The sequence below is a fragment of the Saccopteryx bilineata genome, chromosome 3, assembly GCF_036850765.1.
Source record: "Saccopteryx bilineata isolate mSacBil1 chromosome 3, mSacBil1_pri_phased_curated, whole genome shotgun sequence".
NCBI classification, from domain to species: Eukaryota; Metazoa; Chordata; class Mammalia; order Chiroptera; family Emballonuridae; genus Saccopteryx; species Saccopteryx bilineata.
The window spans coordinates 289,675,768-289,694,297 of NC_089492.1; the positions used below are offsets into that span (position 1 = coordinate 289,675,768).

Below are 18,530 nucleotides of genomic sequence, written 5' to 3' on the forward strand. Positions count from 1 at the left end.
CATTATTCTAGCAAGTCACAGGCTTTGACAATGACGGTCAGGCTACGGGAAGATGTCAAAAGCTGGAAATGTGATTGAAGGGCTGGGACCTACTTTGAAACTGATTAAGTCCCAGGTGTGGCTGTTATGAGGACCCCAGAGTGTGCCCTGGGTGCTTTGTTTGCGACTCTCTGTACCTTTATACTCACGTAATGCCACTTGTCGTTGACCATGTGGCCTTCCTTCCCCAGAAATGGCTGTGTCCAACCCGAAGTGCTCCCTGTAAGTATAAAGTTGACTGTGGCATGGAACATTCTGGAACTTTATAACATAGAATAACTGCTACCACTTCTAGCCTGCCCACACACTCACCCCTAACAGTCACCACGCAGCCCTAACTTGTCTGTGTCCCAGGGTCTCTCTGTACATGTCTGTGGGGCTCATCTCCATGGAGCTAGGACGTCGGGCTCCCAAGGCAGCACCCCTTGCAGGGACTGCGTCCTAGCATTATGTCCCAGACTCGGACAGGCATTTCCTGGAGCCAAGCCCAGAGCGAGGCCACGGTGAGGGTGGGAGGAGTCTGGCCACATGTTGCTGGAAGCACAGCCAGGTGTCTGCCCCTCCCTGGAAGCCCCTGAGGATTAGGGCTGCCTCATGGCCCAAAACAATGCTGTCACTGTTGAGGATGATGGTGACTGCACCCACCAGGCTCGGGGCTTGGCACCTGGCTCACTCATGTCATCCCCAGCGTGACTCCATGAGATTGAAGGATTTAGTCAAGGGAAGAGCTTGTGACCTGGAGGGTGAGGGGCAGAGAGAAGCTTTAGGTCAGGAAGCAACTAGAAGGGTGGATAGTCACAACCCCCAGAGCCTGGAAAGTGCAGAGAGGTTGGGTTAGGTTGAGAGACAGAGGATGCAGGGACCCTGCTTTGGGAACATGGGGTTTTAGACTTTGTCGTAATCCACAGGGAGACTGCAGGAGGTAGTAGGCACCCAGGGCCTCTGACCAGGGACAAGGTGAGGTGCGTCTTCAGAAGGCAGATGGCCATCGCTCAGAGGAGGGCCTGGTGAGGTCCTGCCTGGATGGAGGGGTGGCTGGTGTGCATGGGCTGCAGTGCAGACTGTAGCTCCAGGGGGACCTGGGACCATGGTCAGTGTGGCAGCGTGGCCTGAGCAAGTCACATGAGCCCTGCAGAACAGCGTGAGGAACATCGTGGCCAGGGAGTTTGGGGGAGCCTGGGAAGTGGAAGGGGTTTGTTTAATGGTGCTCAGTGCAGCATGGTGGGGCAGCTATGGGGCTCCATTGGACACATGGGGCTCCAGGCCACACCATGGACAGTGCAGGTTGCATATGTGACCATCAGGGGTAGAGCCAGCTCCCACAGGGCTGCCTGTGGCTTGGGCCTACCCCAAGGAGCAGGAGTGACCAGAGGCGTTTTCTCAGCAGACAGTGCCCCTTCCAGGGGATGGAGACCCACCCTTGGGCAGGGGGCTACGCGATGGCCCCAAGATCCCTTCAGCTTTAACTTCTTCCATAAATGGTGCAAGTATGTGTGTGTTCACTACACTAGAAAGATGAACCATCGTGAACACTAATGTTCTGTTGTTTTAATGTCCTATAGTTATTAAAGCGATCCATGCTACCTAACCAGGTGTCTTCTGATGTCCTCAGTAACGCTGATTTCTGAAGCCTTCCCCAGTCCGGCCCTCGTCTCCCTGACCACTGTCCATGCTCCGCAGGATATGTCATCACCGTCTCTGGCCGCATAACCTTCACGAGCAATAAGTCCATGGAGATCGAGGTCCTGGTGGACGCCGACCCCGTGGTGGACAACCTGCTCAAGCGCTACCGGGCTGCCAGTGCCTTCTTCACCTACGTGTCCCTGGGCCCGGAGGGCAAGCCGCTGCCTGTGCCCCAGCTCGTGGTGAGTGGCTCCCTGGAGAAACTAAGTCACATGCGCTCATCCTGGGCAGTTGGGCCCCTGTCTAGCCACATACGTGACCAGCGACCTTGGCTGTGGTGCAGGTCAAACATGAGGGTCCTCAGAGGTTTATAGGGATGGGACAAGGAGACAGGGTGAGAGGCCCTTTCTTGAGGTCCTCATTGGCGGCACTGCCTCTGAGGGGCAAGCTCAGTGCCTCGGGACCCTGCTGCTGTGCAAATGCTGGACTGGGGGTCAGGATCCTTCCCAAGCGCGCTCCTGGTGTGGACCTGTCAGCCCCCTGCACTCTGAAAATACGTGTCCTACTGTGCAGAAGGCCTGGTCTGGTCAGGAAGGAGATGGGAGGTGCTTGGAGGGGTAGGGGAGTGTGCCTGGCCAGTGACCTTCCAGCTGGGAGGCGATGTAGTGCAGCCTAGGAGTGGGCGGGGCCCTAGGAAACTGGAGTGGGCGGGGCCCGGGAAGCCTGAGTGGGGCTCGGGGTGGGGGCAGTGTTAGAGGTTCAGGAGCTGGAATCCCGATGACAACTGGGCTGACATCTGGGCGTGCTGGCCACAGGGGAACCATAGGCAGCTGAGGGTTCAAGGCGGGGGAACAGGGAAGTTGGTGAGGATGCTTGGCTGGCAGGCATTGCTCAGTGTGTGTGGAATGAAGGGAGGAAAGACCCCTAGAGATTTCCCCTAAATCTGATGATGGTCTTATAATTAGCCTCACGGAGGCCTTCCCACTGGCTCCTCTCAGCTACCCTCAGCCCCGCCCGTTACAGAGCAGGCAGGCCCGGACCAGCCCCAGACCAGTAGCACCGAGGCTCTTGTGGAAGTGGTCATGAGGAACCAGGGTCTGGATCTGGCACAGACTTTTTGTCCTGGGGAGAGAGCCTCTGTTCGGTCTGCTCCTGATTTCTCCTGGAACCAGACTCTGTCACTAGGGCCAGCTCTTCTGGGCCAGGAGGAACACAGAACTCTGGCCCGGCCACAGTCAGAGCACTGCCTTCTGTAGGGTGGGGGAGCAGAGCGGCCTGGGCTGGGCAGAGTCTTTGGTGGCAGCCGCCGGCCCACCACGCAGGCTGGGGCCTAAGGCAGTCAGCCCTGCTTCCAGAAGGGCCTCGGGCCTCTGTTGCCCCTGCCTGTCTGCTCCCCACCAGAGCTTGTGCACCCTGGAGAAAAGCACGTGCTGACAACCTGTACAAACAGACACATTGCACTTAGGATCCATTTCCTCCCACAGGCGGGAACAGGGCCTCCACATGCTACTTCCTGTGGCTGGGGGTGACCACTCTGCAGCTGGCCCGGTCTGAGAACATGGTTTCTCAGTGGCCACTGAGGCCCTCGGGGTGCCTCCTTGGAGATGCTCGTCTGCCCCCGTTGTGGCTGGAGGCACCTCAGCCACCTGCAGGGCCCTCTCCTGTCCCTCCCCACCTTTGCTGGGATGGGTGCCCTTGAGGCTCCAGTGAGTCAACTAATCCTGAGACCCTGGGGACGGGGGCGCACAGAGGAGGCCTGTGAACCTGGCGTTGAAGGGCAAGAGGGTTCAACCAGCTTGGTAGGAAAGAGGAAGAGAGCCAGGAGTCTTCCTCAGGCCCACAGGCGCTTACTGCATTTCCAGTCTATCACTTGTCCACTGCTACTCCATCCCGTCTGGTGGCCGGACCCACTAAGTCAGTGCTTTGCCCTACTTGGGTTTGGGGGGGCACAATTTCCTCTGTCAGGCTGGGAGCACACACTTGGCCTCCTCCCCTCCTCCCCAGTGTCTGCAGCCTTACCTGCTTCCTTGTGGGAGCCTTGTCCCCCCCTGGGGGGGCAGGTGGGAAGCCCCATGCAGCACTCCTTACTTGAGCCTCCATCCTCCCCGGGGCCTATCTTGGGGCCTACCTTGCGGCAGGACAGGCGCCAGCCTCATAGGCGGCTCCCCCACCACCACCACTCAGCAGCCTTGGCAGGTGGCCCCCGCCCCACCCCGTTCCCTCAGCTGGTGCACATGTCTTCCTCCAACCTCTCCAGCCTTGACCTTTGAGCCACATCTCTCTAGGACTTGAACCACTTCTCCCAACCTTGCCAGTTCCCTTAGGCCCTCAGTGTAGACTTGCCTGGACTCTCTCCCAGACCCTTGTCCCATCTCTTTCTACATTTCCAGTGACTCTTGGGAGCATCTGTTAGTGAGGCCACCCCCAGCATCTCTGTCCTGCATGCTCAGTTCCCACCACACACTGGAATCCATGGCCTCTTCCTGCTCCCCCCAGTCCTTCTGGTCTCCGGCTCCCGCAGGGTGGCCAGGCCCAGGACACTCTCCGACTTCATCATGCTGGGCCTCCCTGGTTCTGGCATGACTCCCAGCCTCAGTGAGGTCTGCGCGCCCTTGACCCAGGACTCTGCCCTGCCCAGACGGCCACCCTCAGACCCCCTACACATGAGGCTCTGACAGGTGCTGACCTGCACCCTTCCCCAACTTGGGCGGTTGGGTCCAGGCTCCGTGCCTTGTCTGTTCACTCCAGCACCTACTGTGCCAGCTCTGTCTCTCTCCCCGGACCTCTGCCACACCTCAGACATGATTTATCACACGCTGAGCTCATTTCCCCCATCCCTCCCCCGAGAAAAAATTCCATTCCTCCTCATGTTCTATCCCTTGGGGAGTCTGGGAACCTGGCTGGCTCCTGTCTCCCACTCAGCCCGGCACCCAGTGTCTATAGGCCCTGACCCTGCTGCTGGGTCCCCTCAGCCCAGAGCTGTCCTCCGTCCTCCATGCCTGCGGCCCCCCATCCAACTCTGCACTGAGCCATTGGCTCTGTTAAACAGAATCAGATTCATCCCCTCTCCCACCTAAACCGCCCTTGTCACGGGTCCTCTGCTCCTCAACCCCAAACTCCTCCCTGCCTCAGGGCCTTTGCTCATGCTCTTCTGCCTGGACATGTTTTCTTAGACCACCACCAACCCAGCTTCTTCCCCTGCTTCTGAGACATTTCCTCCTTGGAGGGCCTTCCCTAACCACTCTGAGTGAAGCCTCATTGCTGCCGCCGCGCCACTGACCTGCTACTCTGAGCTGTCTGTAGGCATCAGGCACTGTCTGAGGTGGTCTAGTGCATGCACATCAGTTAAGTGTCCAGCCCCAGCCCAGGGCATGACAGTAGGACGCCTGTGTAGAGTGGAGTTCAGGGAAATCCTGGGAGTGGTCACAGGCTGGCTCACCTCTCCAGCCACAGCTCCACCCCGACAGTTGGAGTGGCAGCTGCAGGCCCCACCCACCCTTAGGCCCCTCCCCTCAGTGTGTGGACCCTGCACATGCTACCGGGCCCACAGGTACTAGTTTGATCCCAGGCAGTGCTTCCGTGGGCCTCGGTGTCCGTATCCGTTTATGCCACAAAGGGGATGAGGGTCCTGTGAGCTGGTTTATGTCCTCTGACCATCCTCACTGGTGCTGCCGCCCTGCTGGAGGGAGAGGCAGTAACAAGTAGCAAAAGAGCGTGTTAGATGTCAAAGCAGGCGGTGGGGTGGGTGTTTTCAGGGAGAGCATTGCAACTTAAATAGGTCCCTTTAAGGAGGTGAGAGGGTGCGATTGTTTGGCCTGGAGTTGAGGAGAGAGGGAGCCATTTCTCAGGACTCCCGGGTGGAAGGAGCTGCTGATGCAGGCAGGAGAGGAGGGGCCGACAGGCGCCTGGGGCCGCCCAGCTGACAGGGGAGGCCTGCAGACCCCCAAATGGGCAAAGACCAAGGTAACCAGGGGCTGTGATGTCTTCGTTTTGGAAAGGCTTCTACTGAGCAAGGCAATCGAAGGCGTCCCCGACTGGGTCTGCAGGGCTGGCCGCAGCCATGAGGTGCTGCCATCTGGGAGTCCAGCGCCACCACAGCTACTGTGACACTTCCCAGAACTAAGCCAGCTGGGGACGCTGGTGCTGCGGCCCGGAGGGTCAGCGTCTGTGGACTCTGGGAGGAAGGCCTTGGCACCCCAGGGGCTGGTCTCCCATGAAGTGGCCTGCAGCCAAGGAGCCCTTTAGGGGGGACTTGTGTCCTCCATGGAGCTGGGGAGCAGTCCTGGGGCTGGGCCAGTGTGTGTGACTGAGGAGAGGGTGCTGGGGCCCAGAGGGCAGGGCTGATGGGGTGAGCAGAATGACACCTGCTCGGAGGAAGGCAATGGTGGCGGAATCCCTCAGGTTTCAGGACCAGCACTTGGCAGTGACCACACCTTTCTGCTGGCCAGCCTGGTGTCAGTCCAGGCTGTAGTTTCTCACCAATTAAAGATGGTCTTTGATTCTCTGCTGAGGTGGCCTGGGCCCACTGGTGTTGATAAAAATAGCTTCTGGGGAGGGTGGGTCCACTCCTCGGAGCTGGGTTTTCACTCCAGCCCGGTCCCCACTGCCGCCACGGTGTCGTGTGTCTCAAAGCACACATGCTGCGCATGGCCCCGTGCGCGTGCCAGCGGCACCCAGCCCTCCACCCCCTGCCTCCCCCGCTGTCAGCAGTTCTTCAACCTCCCGTCTATTTTTAGCTGTCGTCCCCAGGCCGCTGACTCGGAAGCAGCAGCCTTGCCGTTTAGAGTATTTCTTGATGAATATTTTATGCTGGGGCGGGCGGGTACCGCGTCCTGTGCTGCTGGCTCTTTCCAGGCTAATTGTTAGAAGAGGTGGACGTGGCGCACGGAGCCCGGCTGCTGGCTGGACACCAGACCCAGGCTCCGCCGCCCTGCCTCCCTCTGAAGCCTCCCTGTAGCCATTCCCTCTGACCTCAGCGTGGGGGACAAGCCCCAGACCCCTGACCAGGGCCGGAAAGTGGAGGCTCCCTGGGGACCTGGCACTGCTATTGGGTGATTTTTTTCCGGCCCAGGTGTGGGAAGCCAGTGTGTCTCCAGAAATGTGAGAATCAAATTGTGTCTGTGTTGAAGCCAAAGCAAGTGTCATCCTGGATGCAGCATCTACATCCTGTCCCCAGTCAGACATGGCTGTGTAGCTTCTGAAGGTCCCAGGGGGCTGTGTGAGGACAGAGGTGCCCTGTCCTGGCCTGGCATGGGGGGGGGGAGGGGCTGGGCCACTCCCCGCGCTTGATGTCGAAGGAGCCGGAACTCCTCTCAAGCATGCGGTGGACTCAGGGTTTGAAAAACAGCAGCTTTCGTGGATCATTTGTTCCCAATGAGCCATGCCACGTGGGCAGAGTCTTTGTGAAGCAGTCTTGCTTTGCTCACAGAAAACCATCCTCCAGCGTGAGCTGGCCCAGCTGGCGCACAGGCCCTCCCCCTGGCTCCCCATGGACAGTGACACTTAGGGGACAGGGGCCGAGACCCAGAGGCTCAGTCGTCGGCCTGATGACTGTTTTCTGGATTAAAATGGAAGGCAGTGAAGAAATCGGGGATGCAGCCCTACTATCACTCTCGTATTTTTTCTCATGTTTTTTATTGAATTTATTGGGCTGATATGAGTTCACATAATTACACAGGTGTGAGGCGCAGTTCTCCAGCACGTCATCTGTACTGTGTTGTGTGCTCAGCACCCCGAGTCAAGTCTCCGCCATCACCGCCTGCACTCCCCTTAGAGAGAGGCTCCCTGGGAGTCAGCGGTGTGCCACCAGGGTCACCGCCGTACCACACTCCCGTGCCTTGTCAGCATCGAGGGCTCCCACGGTGACATCAGGTCCCCACCTTGGGGAGGCTTCAGGGTCGGGTCGTTGGCGTGGTTATCTGAGTGCCCACTCACAAGGTCGGCCTGCCTGCCGTGACCGTTCCCAGTCTCCTGGGAGGCGCTGGCAGGGTGGGTATCCCAAGTGTGAGACCAACAGCTGGTCACGGAGAGCTGGGTGTTCAGACCGCCAGCTGCTTCTGCGCTGTGGTGTCTGCATCCTGCAGATAGGTGACCGCGGCACAGAGAGGGGAGGTGACTTGCCCAAAGCCAAATGGTCACCTCTGGCCAAGGACCTACTGCAGGACCCTGAGCCCCTGGCTGTGACTGGCCCCTTCATGTCTCAGCCTCAGTTTCCCTGCTGGGGCCACCACGTGCTGGCGGTTGCTCTCTGCGGTTCCTCCACACACTATCTCTGTGGCAGTCTAACTGGGAGCCTCCACGTTCCTTGGCCCTGAAGAGGAGGCACAGTCAGTGCCACATTCCCCAGGTCTCGGGCTGGAGCTGGGCACATGGCAGAGGGCCCGGGGTCCTCCTGAGGGTCCCATTCCTCAGATAAAGCCTCAGCAGCCAAGGAGGCCCAACTGCTCCTGGCCATACAGTCAGGCCAGCTCTGCACACCCAATATCCCACCCCCAAGATGTGGAAAGTGGGTCCTCATACAGGCCTTGTCAGGGGCCGGGGCCCAGGCAGCTCCACGCCTCAGTGTCCTGGACACTCTGTGGGCTGGAGTTACATTTAACTGCTCCCTAACAAGAAATTCATATATCCCGGAGAACGGCAAGATTGACGTGTCCATTCCTGGAAGGCTGGGGAGCCCAATTAGCAAGGGTAGCTGTGGTCCTGCCTGTCCCTGCTGCCAGTCCCCGGGAGAGTCAGGGACGGGAGAGTCCTGATGCTTCCTGACCAGTGTTCTCGCTCCCTGGGTGCCAAGCAGAGACTCTGCCTTGTGATGAGAGAATGCCAGAATCCTGTGCTGCTCCTGCCACCTGAATGGTTGGTGCTAATGCCCTCCCAGTGGCCCGTGAGTCACCTCCCATGCACCAGGTGTGGGTGCCTCGGTGCATGGATGAGAGCCTGTGCTCCCCCAGTCTGGCTCTCACCCTCACTCTACCAGGAGCCTGGACTCTGCCTTTGAGCATCTTAACTAGTCCAGTCTGCAGGCCTCCTCTGAAAATCCACCTGTCTCCACACTGGCCTCTTTGCCGGAACTGCCAGTGCTTTGACCACCACCAGTTAGTGTTCAATAGCAAGCGCTCTGGAAGAGACGGCACATCGCAATGACGGCACCTTTTCTCACTGAACAGTAGAGGTTGCACAGGACTGTTGGCTTCTTGTTGCCTCTGTGATGTGTCTGCAAATCCATGCCACTCCTCACTATTTTGATTTCTCCAGAACATGAAGACCCGGAGGCCGGCTCTCAGGGGCATTGTTAGGCTGACCCTGGGTGGTGCAGGAAGATGGCTACGGGGTGGGGGGGGGCATGGGCAGCACCGGCAGAGGGTGCAGCAGGAAGAGGGTCCTCCCCGGAGTCAGGGCATCCCTGCCCCACTGCGGCAGCTGTGGAGGGCGAGAGAGGGGTCGGGGGAGAGGCCAGTGAAGACCTTCGGGCTTAGAGCGGGTTTCCCAGCAGGGCAAGATTGTGCCTGCTGTGTCCTGGGGTGAAAAACAGGCTGCTCCGAGCTCAGTGCCGTTTCTGGGCGGTGGGGATGGGCGATGCCTGAACGTGTGTCCATTGAGCAGAAACCATCTGGAACTGTTAACCCAGACCCACACCAATGTGGAATTAAGGCTTTCTTACTTTGATCTTCATTTGTTTGATCACTATTCATTCAGCAAGTGCTTCTCACACCCCCTCTCATGTCCCAGGCACAGTGCTGGCCTCAGACAGGGCAAGAAAGACGGTCGCGGCAAAGCATGAGCTTGCGGGGCCAGAGATGCTTGAGAGCGCGGCGGGGCCCTGGACCGGCCCGTGGGAAGCGCTCAGCAAATGGCAGTTAGGACCTTTAGTATTGTTGTCCAGCAGGGACGGCCATGTCAACACAGTCACACAGAGGAGAGTGCCGTGACCAGACATGCAGGGTCTGTGGGAGAAACCGCTGAGAGGCCCACAGGACGTGACCAAATCCTGGTTCCTCTTGTCAAAAGAACAAAGTCTCCCCCTTCACTGCCTTTCCTTGGGCGGTGCCCAAGCTCCCTGCCCTGTCCCCAGCCCTCATAGGGCCCTCACTCGGGACACTTTCAGAGCCGCACTGGAGGGTGGTGGTTTGCAGGCTGAGCTGGGGCTGCTGGTGAGCGGAGCCCCTCTTGTCATTGGAGACATCTCTCTGCTGGAGGCTGCCCCGGTATCACCCCATGTAGGCGCGCTGAGGGTTTCCTGAGTCCAGCCTGCGGCCGCTGAGAGCAAACAGGACAGTGAGGTCCTGGGCTGCCCCCATGACAGGGGCTTCCCGGGGCCTGGCCCAGACCCACTGAGCTCAGGGTCCCAGGGAGGAACTGCACTTGAGGCCGCAGCTGCTTGGGAGCCCCATGGGTCCTGGGAGCCTAGCCTGTCCTTGCCTGGCCGTGAACACTGCCCTCACCAGGCCCCGCTGAGGGGCCCCAGTAATCAGAAGACCTCTTCACTGCCTGTGTGAGTGTCCCAAGGTGCCTCTTGCCTCCATTATGAAGATGAGAGAGGGTGTGCTGTGTGGCTGCCTAATTAGGAAGGCCTGGGTCCCTCTGGCACACAGGAAGTTGTTATGTCACCACTGGAAACCCTCTTCACACCAGACATTTGTTAATTACAAAAAGGACAAGCTATTGATTTTACCGAGGGTGGAACTTAGTCACTCACTTTCTGTGCCAAGTTCCAAATGTGTGTTCTCAAAGCACGGAAAATGGAAAACATTTGGTTTGCACTGTTAGGCTCTGAGAGCCGCAGGCTCCCCCCAACGCCCCCAGTGGAAGGGAGCCCAGAAGACAGCAGTTGGCAGGAAGAGTGAGAGGAGGGGGGAAAGAGGCAGGCTGGAGGCCCCTGCAGCCAGGGGAGGGCCCCTGAGCAGAGGGGCAAGGACACTTTCCTCCTGCTATGCTGGGACCCTCCCCGCACCCTCCTGTCCCTGAGCCTGGGTGTGAGGCTCCAGAGGCCCTGCACCTTAAGATGACCCTCAGAGCTGCCCACCGTCCTCCCACAGCTGTGCTGTGGTATGAGACAAGGGCACACTGATGCGTACGCACACACGCACATGCACAATGGCATGAGGAGCCCACCTGTGCGGGCACTGCAGAAGGCACCTCGCCGTGTCACCTGCTTGAGTTCCCATTTTACAGGTGGAAGCTACTGCCCTTGGGAAAGTGGCAGCATCCCTGAGGCCACACAGCCAGGTCCCTCTGACCCAGAGCTGTGTCCTCCACTGTCTCTGTCCCATGCTGCCCCCTCCCTTCTCCCCGGCATGTGTGCAGGGAGCCTCCCGAGGCTGTGGACTGTGGATGCAGGAGGACTGCTGGGAGGCAACTGCTGGTGGTCCCCAGCCCTGCTCCCTGCCCTCAGCTTCAGGCACTTGAAAGAAAGTCACTTCCCATGGAAGCTCTTGCTCTTCCCCCTCCCCGCGCCACCAGCAGCCCACTACTGAAAACAGCAACAGCCAACAACTTATGTATTTATTTACTTTGCTGGGTGGAGGAAGATGGGCTGCGAGGAGGCGGCAGCTGGCTGTGGGTGGGGCCGTGTGCAGGGAGCCATCTGTCTCCTAGTCAGCTCCATGCCCAGCGGGGAAGTGGTGGCCCCTTAGTCACTTGGCCAGCAGGGCTGTTTACTCTCAGCGTGTGCTTGCTTCCACTTCCCAGGGGTTCGCAGGAGCCTTGCTGCCCGTGACCGTCTTCATAGACTGGCCTGGCTGGACACCTTCCAGGACAGCCAAGTGAGGAAGGTCGTCAGCCTCTTGAGGTGGCAGCCCTCCTAGGGTGGGTTCTTGGTGCCCTGACGTCATCCGAGCCCTGCTCTGTGGCCTGGCCGGGCTTCTGGAGCGCGGAACATTCAGCCTGTGCCCCGTTGCCAGAGACAAAGAGAGAGATGAACCCTCAGCCGGCTCCCTCCTCCCAGGCCTTGCCAGCAGCCACAGCCTCAGTCCCGCCTGAGGGCAGGGCCTGGCAGAGGAGCGGGAGGCAGGGTGCTAAGCATCAGAGATGCAACGAGCAACATCAGGCCCAGGCTGGGTGCCGGCCGCACCTCCTTCTGAGCAGACAAGAGAACTTACCATGCTTGGCGCCTACACTCCGGCCCCAGCTGCTCCTCTAGTGAGAGGTGCCCCCAGAACCTTGGGGGCACACATTGTGGGACTCTGGGTGGCCTGTTGGTGGCGGGGCTGGGTAATTGATGGAGGGCTGGGCTCCGGGCCTGACCGGAGGACACACTCGGGAAAGCTTCGCCAGGCTGAGTCGTCACAGCAGCACTTCAGGTGGGACAAGGGGGATAAGCAAGGTGCCCACCCGCACGGGCATGACCCTGACAGGCACCAGGGCCTGTCGCTCTGCTCCCCTGGCTGCCAGATATTAGTGTTCCCATAGGGATGTGCCCCCCACCCACTCCTCACTCCTGAAGTGTGTGTCCTTTGTGCCCAGGGACAGGGAGGGCCTGATTTCCTAGGGCTGCAGCTGCCCTCAGGATCTAGTCTATTTTTCTTTCTCACTATAGAAATTTCTAATATACACAAAAGTAAAACAAAGAAACAATTCCTATGTCATTATCAGTGCAGGACCAACCTTCCCCACTTCCCCACCCGGCTCCTTGGAAGCAAGTCCCAGATCACATCATCACCTCCATGCATTTCAAGTGTGTCTCTGAGAGATAGGGCTCTTTGTCATTGGCTTATTCTTATTGGTGGGCTGGACTCTGGCCAGCGCAGCCTGGGCAGCCCTTTACGCCACAGAGACCCGGCCAGGGCTCCGGCCTCCCTCCTGGCTGCTGCAGGACCAGCATGCCCAGAGTCAGGCTCTTGCTTATAAATGCAGCGTTCCCCTCATGCTGGGAGACCCCCGGGACCCAGAGGTCACCCCAGTGGCAGATCACCTGTCAGCTAACCGGGGCAGCACGTGCTGAAGCCTCCAGCTGGGGACGGCACAGGCACTCTATCTGGTCCTTAAACCCACACAGACCAGGAGAGACGGACTCTCGCACTTGACCGATGAGGAAACAGGCACAGGGTGAAAGGATTCAACGAGGGTCTGCCCTGGGGCCGCTCCTTCCTGAGACATGCCCTCTGCTCCTTCCCAAGGAGGCCATTCCCAGGGTGGCTCTCTCTCCTCCAGAGGCCCTGGCTCTGCCATTTGCTGTCAACAGAGGACCCTAGGGACTGAACGCCTGTGGATCAGAACCTTCTCGGGAACCCCTCCTGGCCCTTGGAACCCCAACTCTGCTGTGCTCATCTTTAGGCCACGTTGTCACCTCCCTGCACATGTGTAACTGCCCAGGTTCCGTGTGCTGTTGGCCAGAGGCTTGACGCCGGTGTCCGCAGATGGTGCCCTGTGTGCAGAGGTGTCGTGTGCCTGGGGGAGGCGGGGGGGCAGGAGGGAGCCCTAGCCGCGCTGTGGGGCAGACGGTGCTTGTTTTATTGAGCAAGTGTTTCCTCCACCCTCCTCCCGTGTGCCAGGGTTCGGGCATGGGTGCTGCCACCCTGACCCTTCCGACATTCTGTAAACTGAGGGGAGTGCTCTCACCTTCGTGGTGGCCTGGTTTAGCACAGCTTTGCCGATTCAGAATCGTGTGCTGTGCAGTTGTGCCGTTTGCCGAGAGCAGTCGGTGGGTTTTGGTGTAGCCGCAGAGTTGTGCTGCCGTCACCGCAATCAATTATGTAACATCCCATCACCATGAAAGCCCCACACTCCCAGCCATCAATCACCCTTCCCCAGCCTGCGGCCACCAGGATGTGCTGCCTGGACTTGCCTGCTCCAGACATTTCACGTTGCAGACAGACTTGTGTGCAGGCCTTTGTGCCAGGCTTCTTCCTATGTGCTGGTTCGTAATGCCTGGTGCTCAGCGGGGACAGCCAGAAAGACCGCGGTCCTCACAGCAACCCTGCAGAGTGGATACTGGCCCGTTTTGCCAAATAGGAATGTTGGGGAGCCTATGGGGCCTCACAATCCAAACCAGGCGGGCTGGTCCCCCCAGCGCTGGCCCTGGAGGGGAGTCCAGGCTGGGCTGGGGGCCGAGTGAAGAGGCCATTCCAGGAAAAGGGTGTGTGATGTGATGGGCTCCCAGGTAGACTGGCTTGTCCCTGGCCTCGCTCTGCTGGCCTGTATCAGAAGTGCCCCATTCTGGAGGCTGGCAAGTCTGGTCACTGTCCGTCCAGGCCAGCTCTGAGGGTGGACAGGCAAGCAGATGGCCGGAGCTTATGGACAGCACTTCTCATTTGGCCATCCCCAAGAAGGGGTTCCTTAGGAAAGCGGTCCCTGGCCAAATCGGTTTAGGAAAGCCCAGGTTAAATAAAGTTATACAGATTTATCTTACTTCAAGATTTTCAGGCCCTGGCATGTCGCTCAGTGGATAGAACGGCAGTCCAGCATACAGATGTTTCAGGTTCGATTCCCAGTCAGGGCACACAGAAGAAGCAACCATCTGCTTCTAGCCACTTCCTTCTCCCCCTTCTCCCTCTTCCCCTCCCACAGCCAATGGCTCGATTGGTTTTGAGTGTGGCCCTGGCCTCTGAGGATAGCTTGGTCGGAGCACATAAGCTTCAGGCCCTAAAAAGTAGCTCAGTACTTGAGCTTTGGCCCCAGATGGGGGGGCCGGGTGAATCCCAGTCGGGGTGCATGCAGGAGTCTGTCTCCCCTCCTCTCACCTAAAAAAAATAGATTTTCAGAACCATGACCCAGTGGGCATTGTTTATTGTGAGAGGCCCATTAGCGTGCAGGTTCCCAAACTGATTTGGCCACAGACCCTCAGAAAGTCTTCTTGCCCCATTCAGCGTCAAGGACATCTGCTGCAGGTTTGCAATAAGCGTTCACACACATGAAATGGTGATGCACGTTCTCAGGGGAAAGAACCAAAGTGGATGGTGTGGACAGATGGACAGAGGCAGACAAACAGACAGAGTACTGCTTGCAGAGGGTGAGGCTGCTCCCTGGTGGCCCCCGACCTGGCAGCCCTTCCTTCGCCTCATGCCGGCTGCCTTCTCCCCGGGGTCCTGGCCTTAGGTGGTTCCTGCTTGCCGTCCAGGGCATCCCGCTAATAGCGCCTAAGCTCATGCCATCGGCTCCACAGGGCCTCCCTGGGCCCCCTCCCAGCTTCCTGAGCCACAGAGCACCTCGCTGGTGACCCGGGGACTTGGGGACAAAGTTCCTTGCTGGAATGCCACATTTGCCAGTGTCCGGGAATGCCATGGGCTTGGCAGAGGGCCAGCAGCTGTCACCCCCAGTGCGTCACCCACACTCTTCCTTCTGGGAAGCCTTTTTCCTCCCAAGCCTCCTGCCTTCTTCCCCAGCTCCAGGGATGGAAACTCCAGCCGCTGAAGGGAGGCCCAGCTGCTATGAACCTGCGCAGAGGGCACTGGGCTCTCAGAGCCAGGAGGAACCTTAGCTTGTGGTCCGGCTCTCTTGCTCTCTGCCAGGCCCCGATCCCCACTTCTCTGCTCCGGGACCCCAATGGGGTCCTCTGTGAGGCAGGTGGGAAGTCCGACTGCAGCCTTTTCTCCCCCTAAGGGAGGGCCAGCCATGCTGCTCCACTGACCCAAGGCCTCGGGCTGCTGTGGACGGGTGGAAGCCACACAAGCAAGTTCCTTGCTGTCCTGGCCTAGTGACCTTGACCTTGCATTCTTGGCCATGTTGGCTGTTCCCAGTTTGGGGTAGGAATGGATGGAAAGGGGAAGGACTGCTACTCAGAGTGGTCCATGGACCAGCAGTATTGCATTGTCTGGATACATATTAGAACTGAGTCTCAGCCCCAGACCACGGGATCAGGGTGCATTCACAGGGTCCCAGGCTGGAGAAGCCCTGCTCTAGCACATTCTGCCTGGTATGCATGGAGGCCTTCGGCCGTGCCAGCAGGATGTGGCCTTGTCCTTTTGGGGCGCTTTCAACAGCAGGGGCTGGGCTCCAAGTCCAGTCTTGCCCCCTTAGACTGCCTACAAGGCAGAACATTTTGTTTCCCTTTGCCTGTTTCAGGTTAAATTGCAGAACCTCAAATTTCACTTAAAAAAAAAGCCAGAGATGACACCGGCACCTTCTTCAATAAAGCATCTTAGAAAATCCACTGTTTTCCACACATCTCCAGAGATTCTTCAAACGGGCAGCAGAGCCCCCGTAAGGAGCACGTTCCTCATCTTGAGATATCCGAGCTCCTTTGGTTCCAAGCCACCAGGCTTTGACAGTTTACACCTGGTGGCGTTTGGAGAACGATTTCTGAGAAGGCTAAGAGGATATTTGGTCTAACCTGACATTACATCCTCAGCTGCTTGCTCTCTCTTTTGCCAATATACCATTAGTCTGTAAAACACTTGGGCCTAAAAATAGCTGCTGGGGCCTGGTGTCATTGTGGCTGAAGGGCAGCTGCCCCATTTCTTTGGCTTTCAGACACCCTCAAAGTGTCGCAAGGAAATGTCACCCCAGAGGGATTTGCATGGCTCTGTAAACCTACATCCCCAGCCTGGCAGGCAGCAGAGAGCTCCGCGGCGGGACAGGGGGCCCCAGGAGAGACCATCGGATGCTGTCATGGTGACCTCTGTATGGGGGTCACACCACTGAGCAGCCAGGCCCCTCTTGAGTGCGTGCTGGCCCTGGTCAGCAGGCGTGAACCAGCACCCTTCCCAGAAAGACCCAGCCTTGGCCACATCCAGCCTGGTCAGCTGGCTCCTCCCCTCGATGCGAGGACCCTGCTTCTCAAGTTGCTGAGAGTTCAGAAGCAGCAGAGAAGGGGAGATGGAGACGAAGGTGACACTTCCTGGGCATCCACACTGTCCAGGGCTCCCTGCCCACAGTGTTCACTGTTGCTTCCAGTGAACCAGCCTCCTTGAGGTCACATGGCCAGCACAGTGCTCGTCCCCACCGTCCTTCAGGGCAGAGACTGTGAGCAGCTGACTTTCTTAGGAATAGAGCAGATGTGGGGCGCCAGCCTCTTGCTTGGCTCTGCTGTAGGCCTTCATGCCCTTGTTTCAGACACCACGTCTCCAGTGAAGTTCACTGCCCGAGAGGCACCCAGCGTGGGATTCCCCTGCCATGGAAGGTGATGCGGGCTGCCACAGGGCCCGGCCATTCCCCTGTTGTCTGTGTCCCTGCAGCCCTACAGGGCCTCCTTCCTGCTGTCCCCACAGCGAGCTCGGCCATGGGCAGCTCCCCAGCCCCTTGCGGCCTCTTGGCTGGCAGACAGGATACCAGGAAGTCCCTGGAGACCAGCAGTGCTGGGATAGGGCCCACAGCCCCAGTTCCACGTGTCTCTAACCAGCCTGTCTCTGTGTGTGATCCACAGCCCGAGACCGAGGACGAGAAGAAGCGCTTTGAGGAAGGCAAAGGGCGGTACCTGCAGATGAAGGCGAAACGACAGGGCCAGGCCGAGCCTCAGCCCTAGACGCCACCCCTGCCTTGGGGCCTGGGCAGCCCCAGCGCCTGACCACTTAGAAGTTAACCCCTTGGCCAAAACCCACTTCACGCTGAGAGCTGGTGTTGTGTGCAGTATTTGTCTCACAGTGTTCACCTGTACTCCTGAAAACCTGTACACCAAAGCTTTATTATTTATATCATTCCAGTGTACGTGCTACACAGTGTTGTCCCGGGGCCCGGGAGCAGTCCGCGGTCTCCGGTCTCCGTATGGTCTGTAAAGATGCAGCGCCACAGTAAAGCTGCTGTTTGGCTGACCTCAGTCTGGGATGGTCTTTTTGTCTTGGGGGCTCCTGTGGGCTCGCCCCCCGCCTTCTTCCTATCCCCCCTGCTGACCCCAGCCCTCCAGCTGTCGGAACCTGGGTGTACCCCAGACCCTCAAGCACAGCAGTGCCCACTCATGTTTGCCTGATGACTTGCTGACGGCAGAGAACACCCCTTTCCCTGGGGCCCTGGTCCCACGGCCTGGCCCTAAGGCCCCACGTGGCGCCCCACTTGTTTTCTGTCTGGCATATGCAGGCTGGCAGCAGAGCCTGTGTGGCCTTCTCGTAGATGGGGGTGGGTGCTTAGGGGAGTCAGAGGTATGATGTGCAGAAAGGGCTGGACTCGGCCCACTAGAAACATCCCCACCCCTCAGCTCTCCTCAGAAGCAAGAGGCAGGGGCTCTGTGGGAGGGGACCACCCAGCTGGTGCAGAAGCCTGTGTCTAATGTGGAAATCTCCCCAACCTTTCCAGCAGGGTGTTGTTGGCATGGCCTGTGGCCAGAGGGGCACTGTTAGTGGCCCCAGTGTGAGGCTGGGTGGGTTTGCATTTGTGTGTGTGTACATCCTGTGTGCATACTTGTGTGTGCATCTGTGTCTGTGAACTGCCGAGGCCACCACAGGAACCAGCCCCCAACCCCACCCACAGCTGAGAAAACCCCTCTACCAAGCACAGCTGGTGGCGGTGCCCGGGGAACGTTCCTCACTCAGGCTTGTCCCTAAAGCCTGGAGATGGAGACTGGCCGCCAATAGCTGCCTCACAGGCTCCCTTGGCTCCAAGAGGAACCCAGCTCCAGATGTGCAGAAACATTGGCCAAGAGCTTCGGAATCTGTCTTAGGCCCCAGTCCCAGCTGATGGGGTTATTTCATGCCTAGGAGCAGGGGGAGGGAACCGGCTCATCACAGGAGGTTGCAGCAACCCACCGTGCCCCTTAACCGCTGGAGGGTCTCCCCAGCTCCACCCACGCCCTGTGCCAACCCCCTGAAGCCTGGTAGTGCACTGGGCTAGCAGCAGTAAGGCCTCCACAAGCAGTCCTGGACCGTCCAAACCAAGGACTGTGAAACCAGAGCCTGCCACGCCAGCCCCACAGGACCTGCCTGAGCTCTGGGATTTCCTGGGGAAGGCGGGGGCCCAGGGCGCCTTACATTCCTCATAAGATGGTAGGCCCTGGCCTCAGACTCTAG

At 58.8% G+C, this 18,530-nt stretch overlaps 1 protein-coding gene across 1 annotated transcript in view; it reads left to right on the forward strand.

The window, feature by feature from the left end:
* The window catches only part of ACOT7 (acyl-CoA thioesterase 7), an 87,814-nt gene extending 70,473 nt beyond the window's left edge, over positions 1 to 17,341 (forward strand). Inside the window, exons 8-9 of the mRNA XM_066265184.1 lie at positions 1,720 to 1,904; positions 16,958 to 17,341. Coding sequence (XP_066121281.1) covers positions 1,720 to 1,904; positions 16,958 to 17,056 — 284 coding nt within the window. The 3' untranslated portion in view covers positions 17,057 to 17,341. The remainder of the gene's footprint in view (positions 1 to 1,719; positions 1,905 to 16,957) is intronic.
* Positions 17,342 to 18,530: the final 1,189 nt, after the last annotated feature.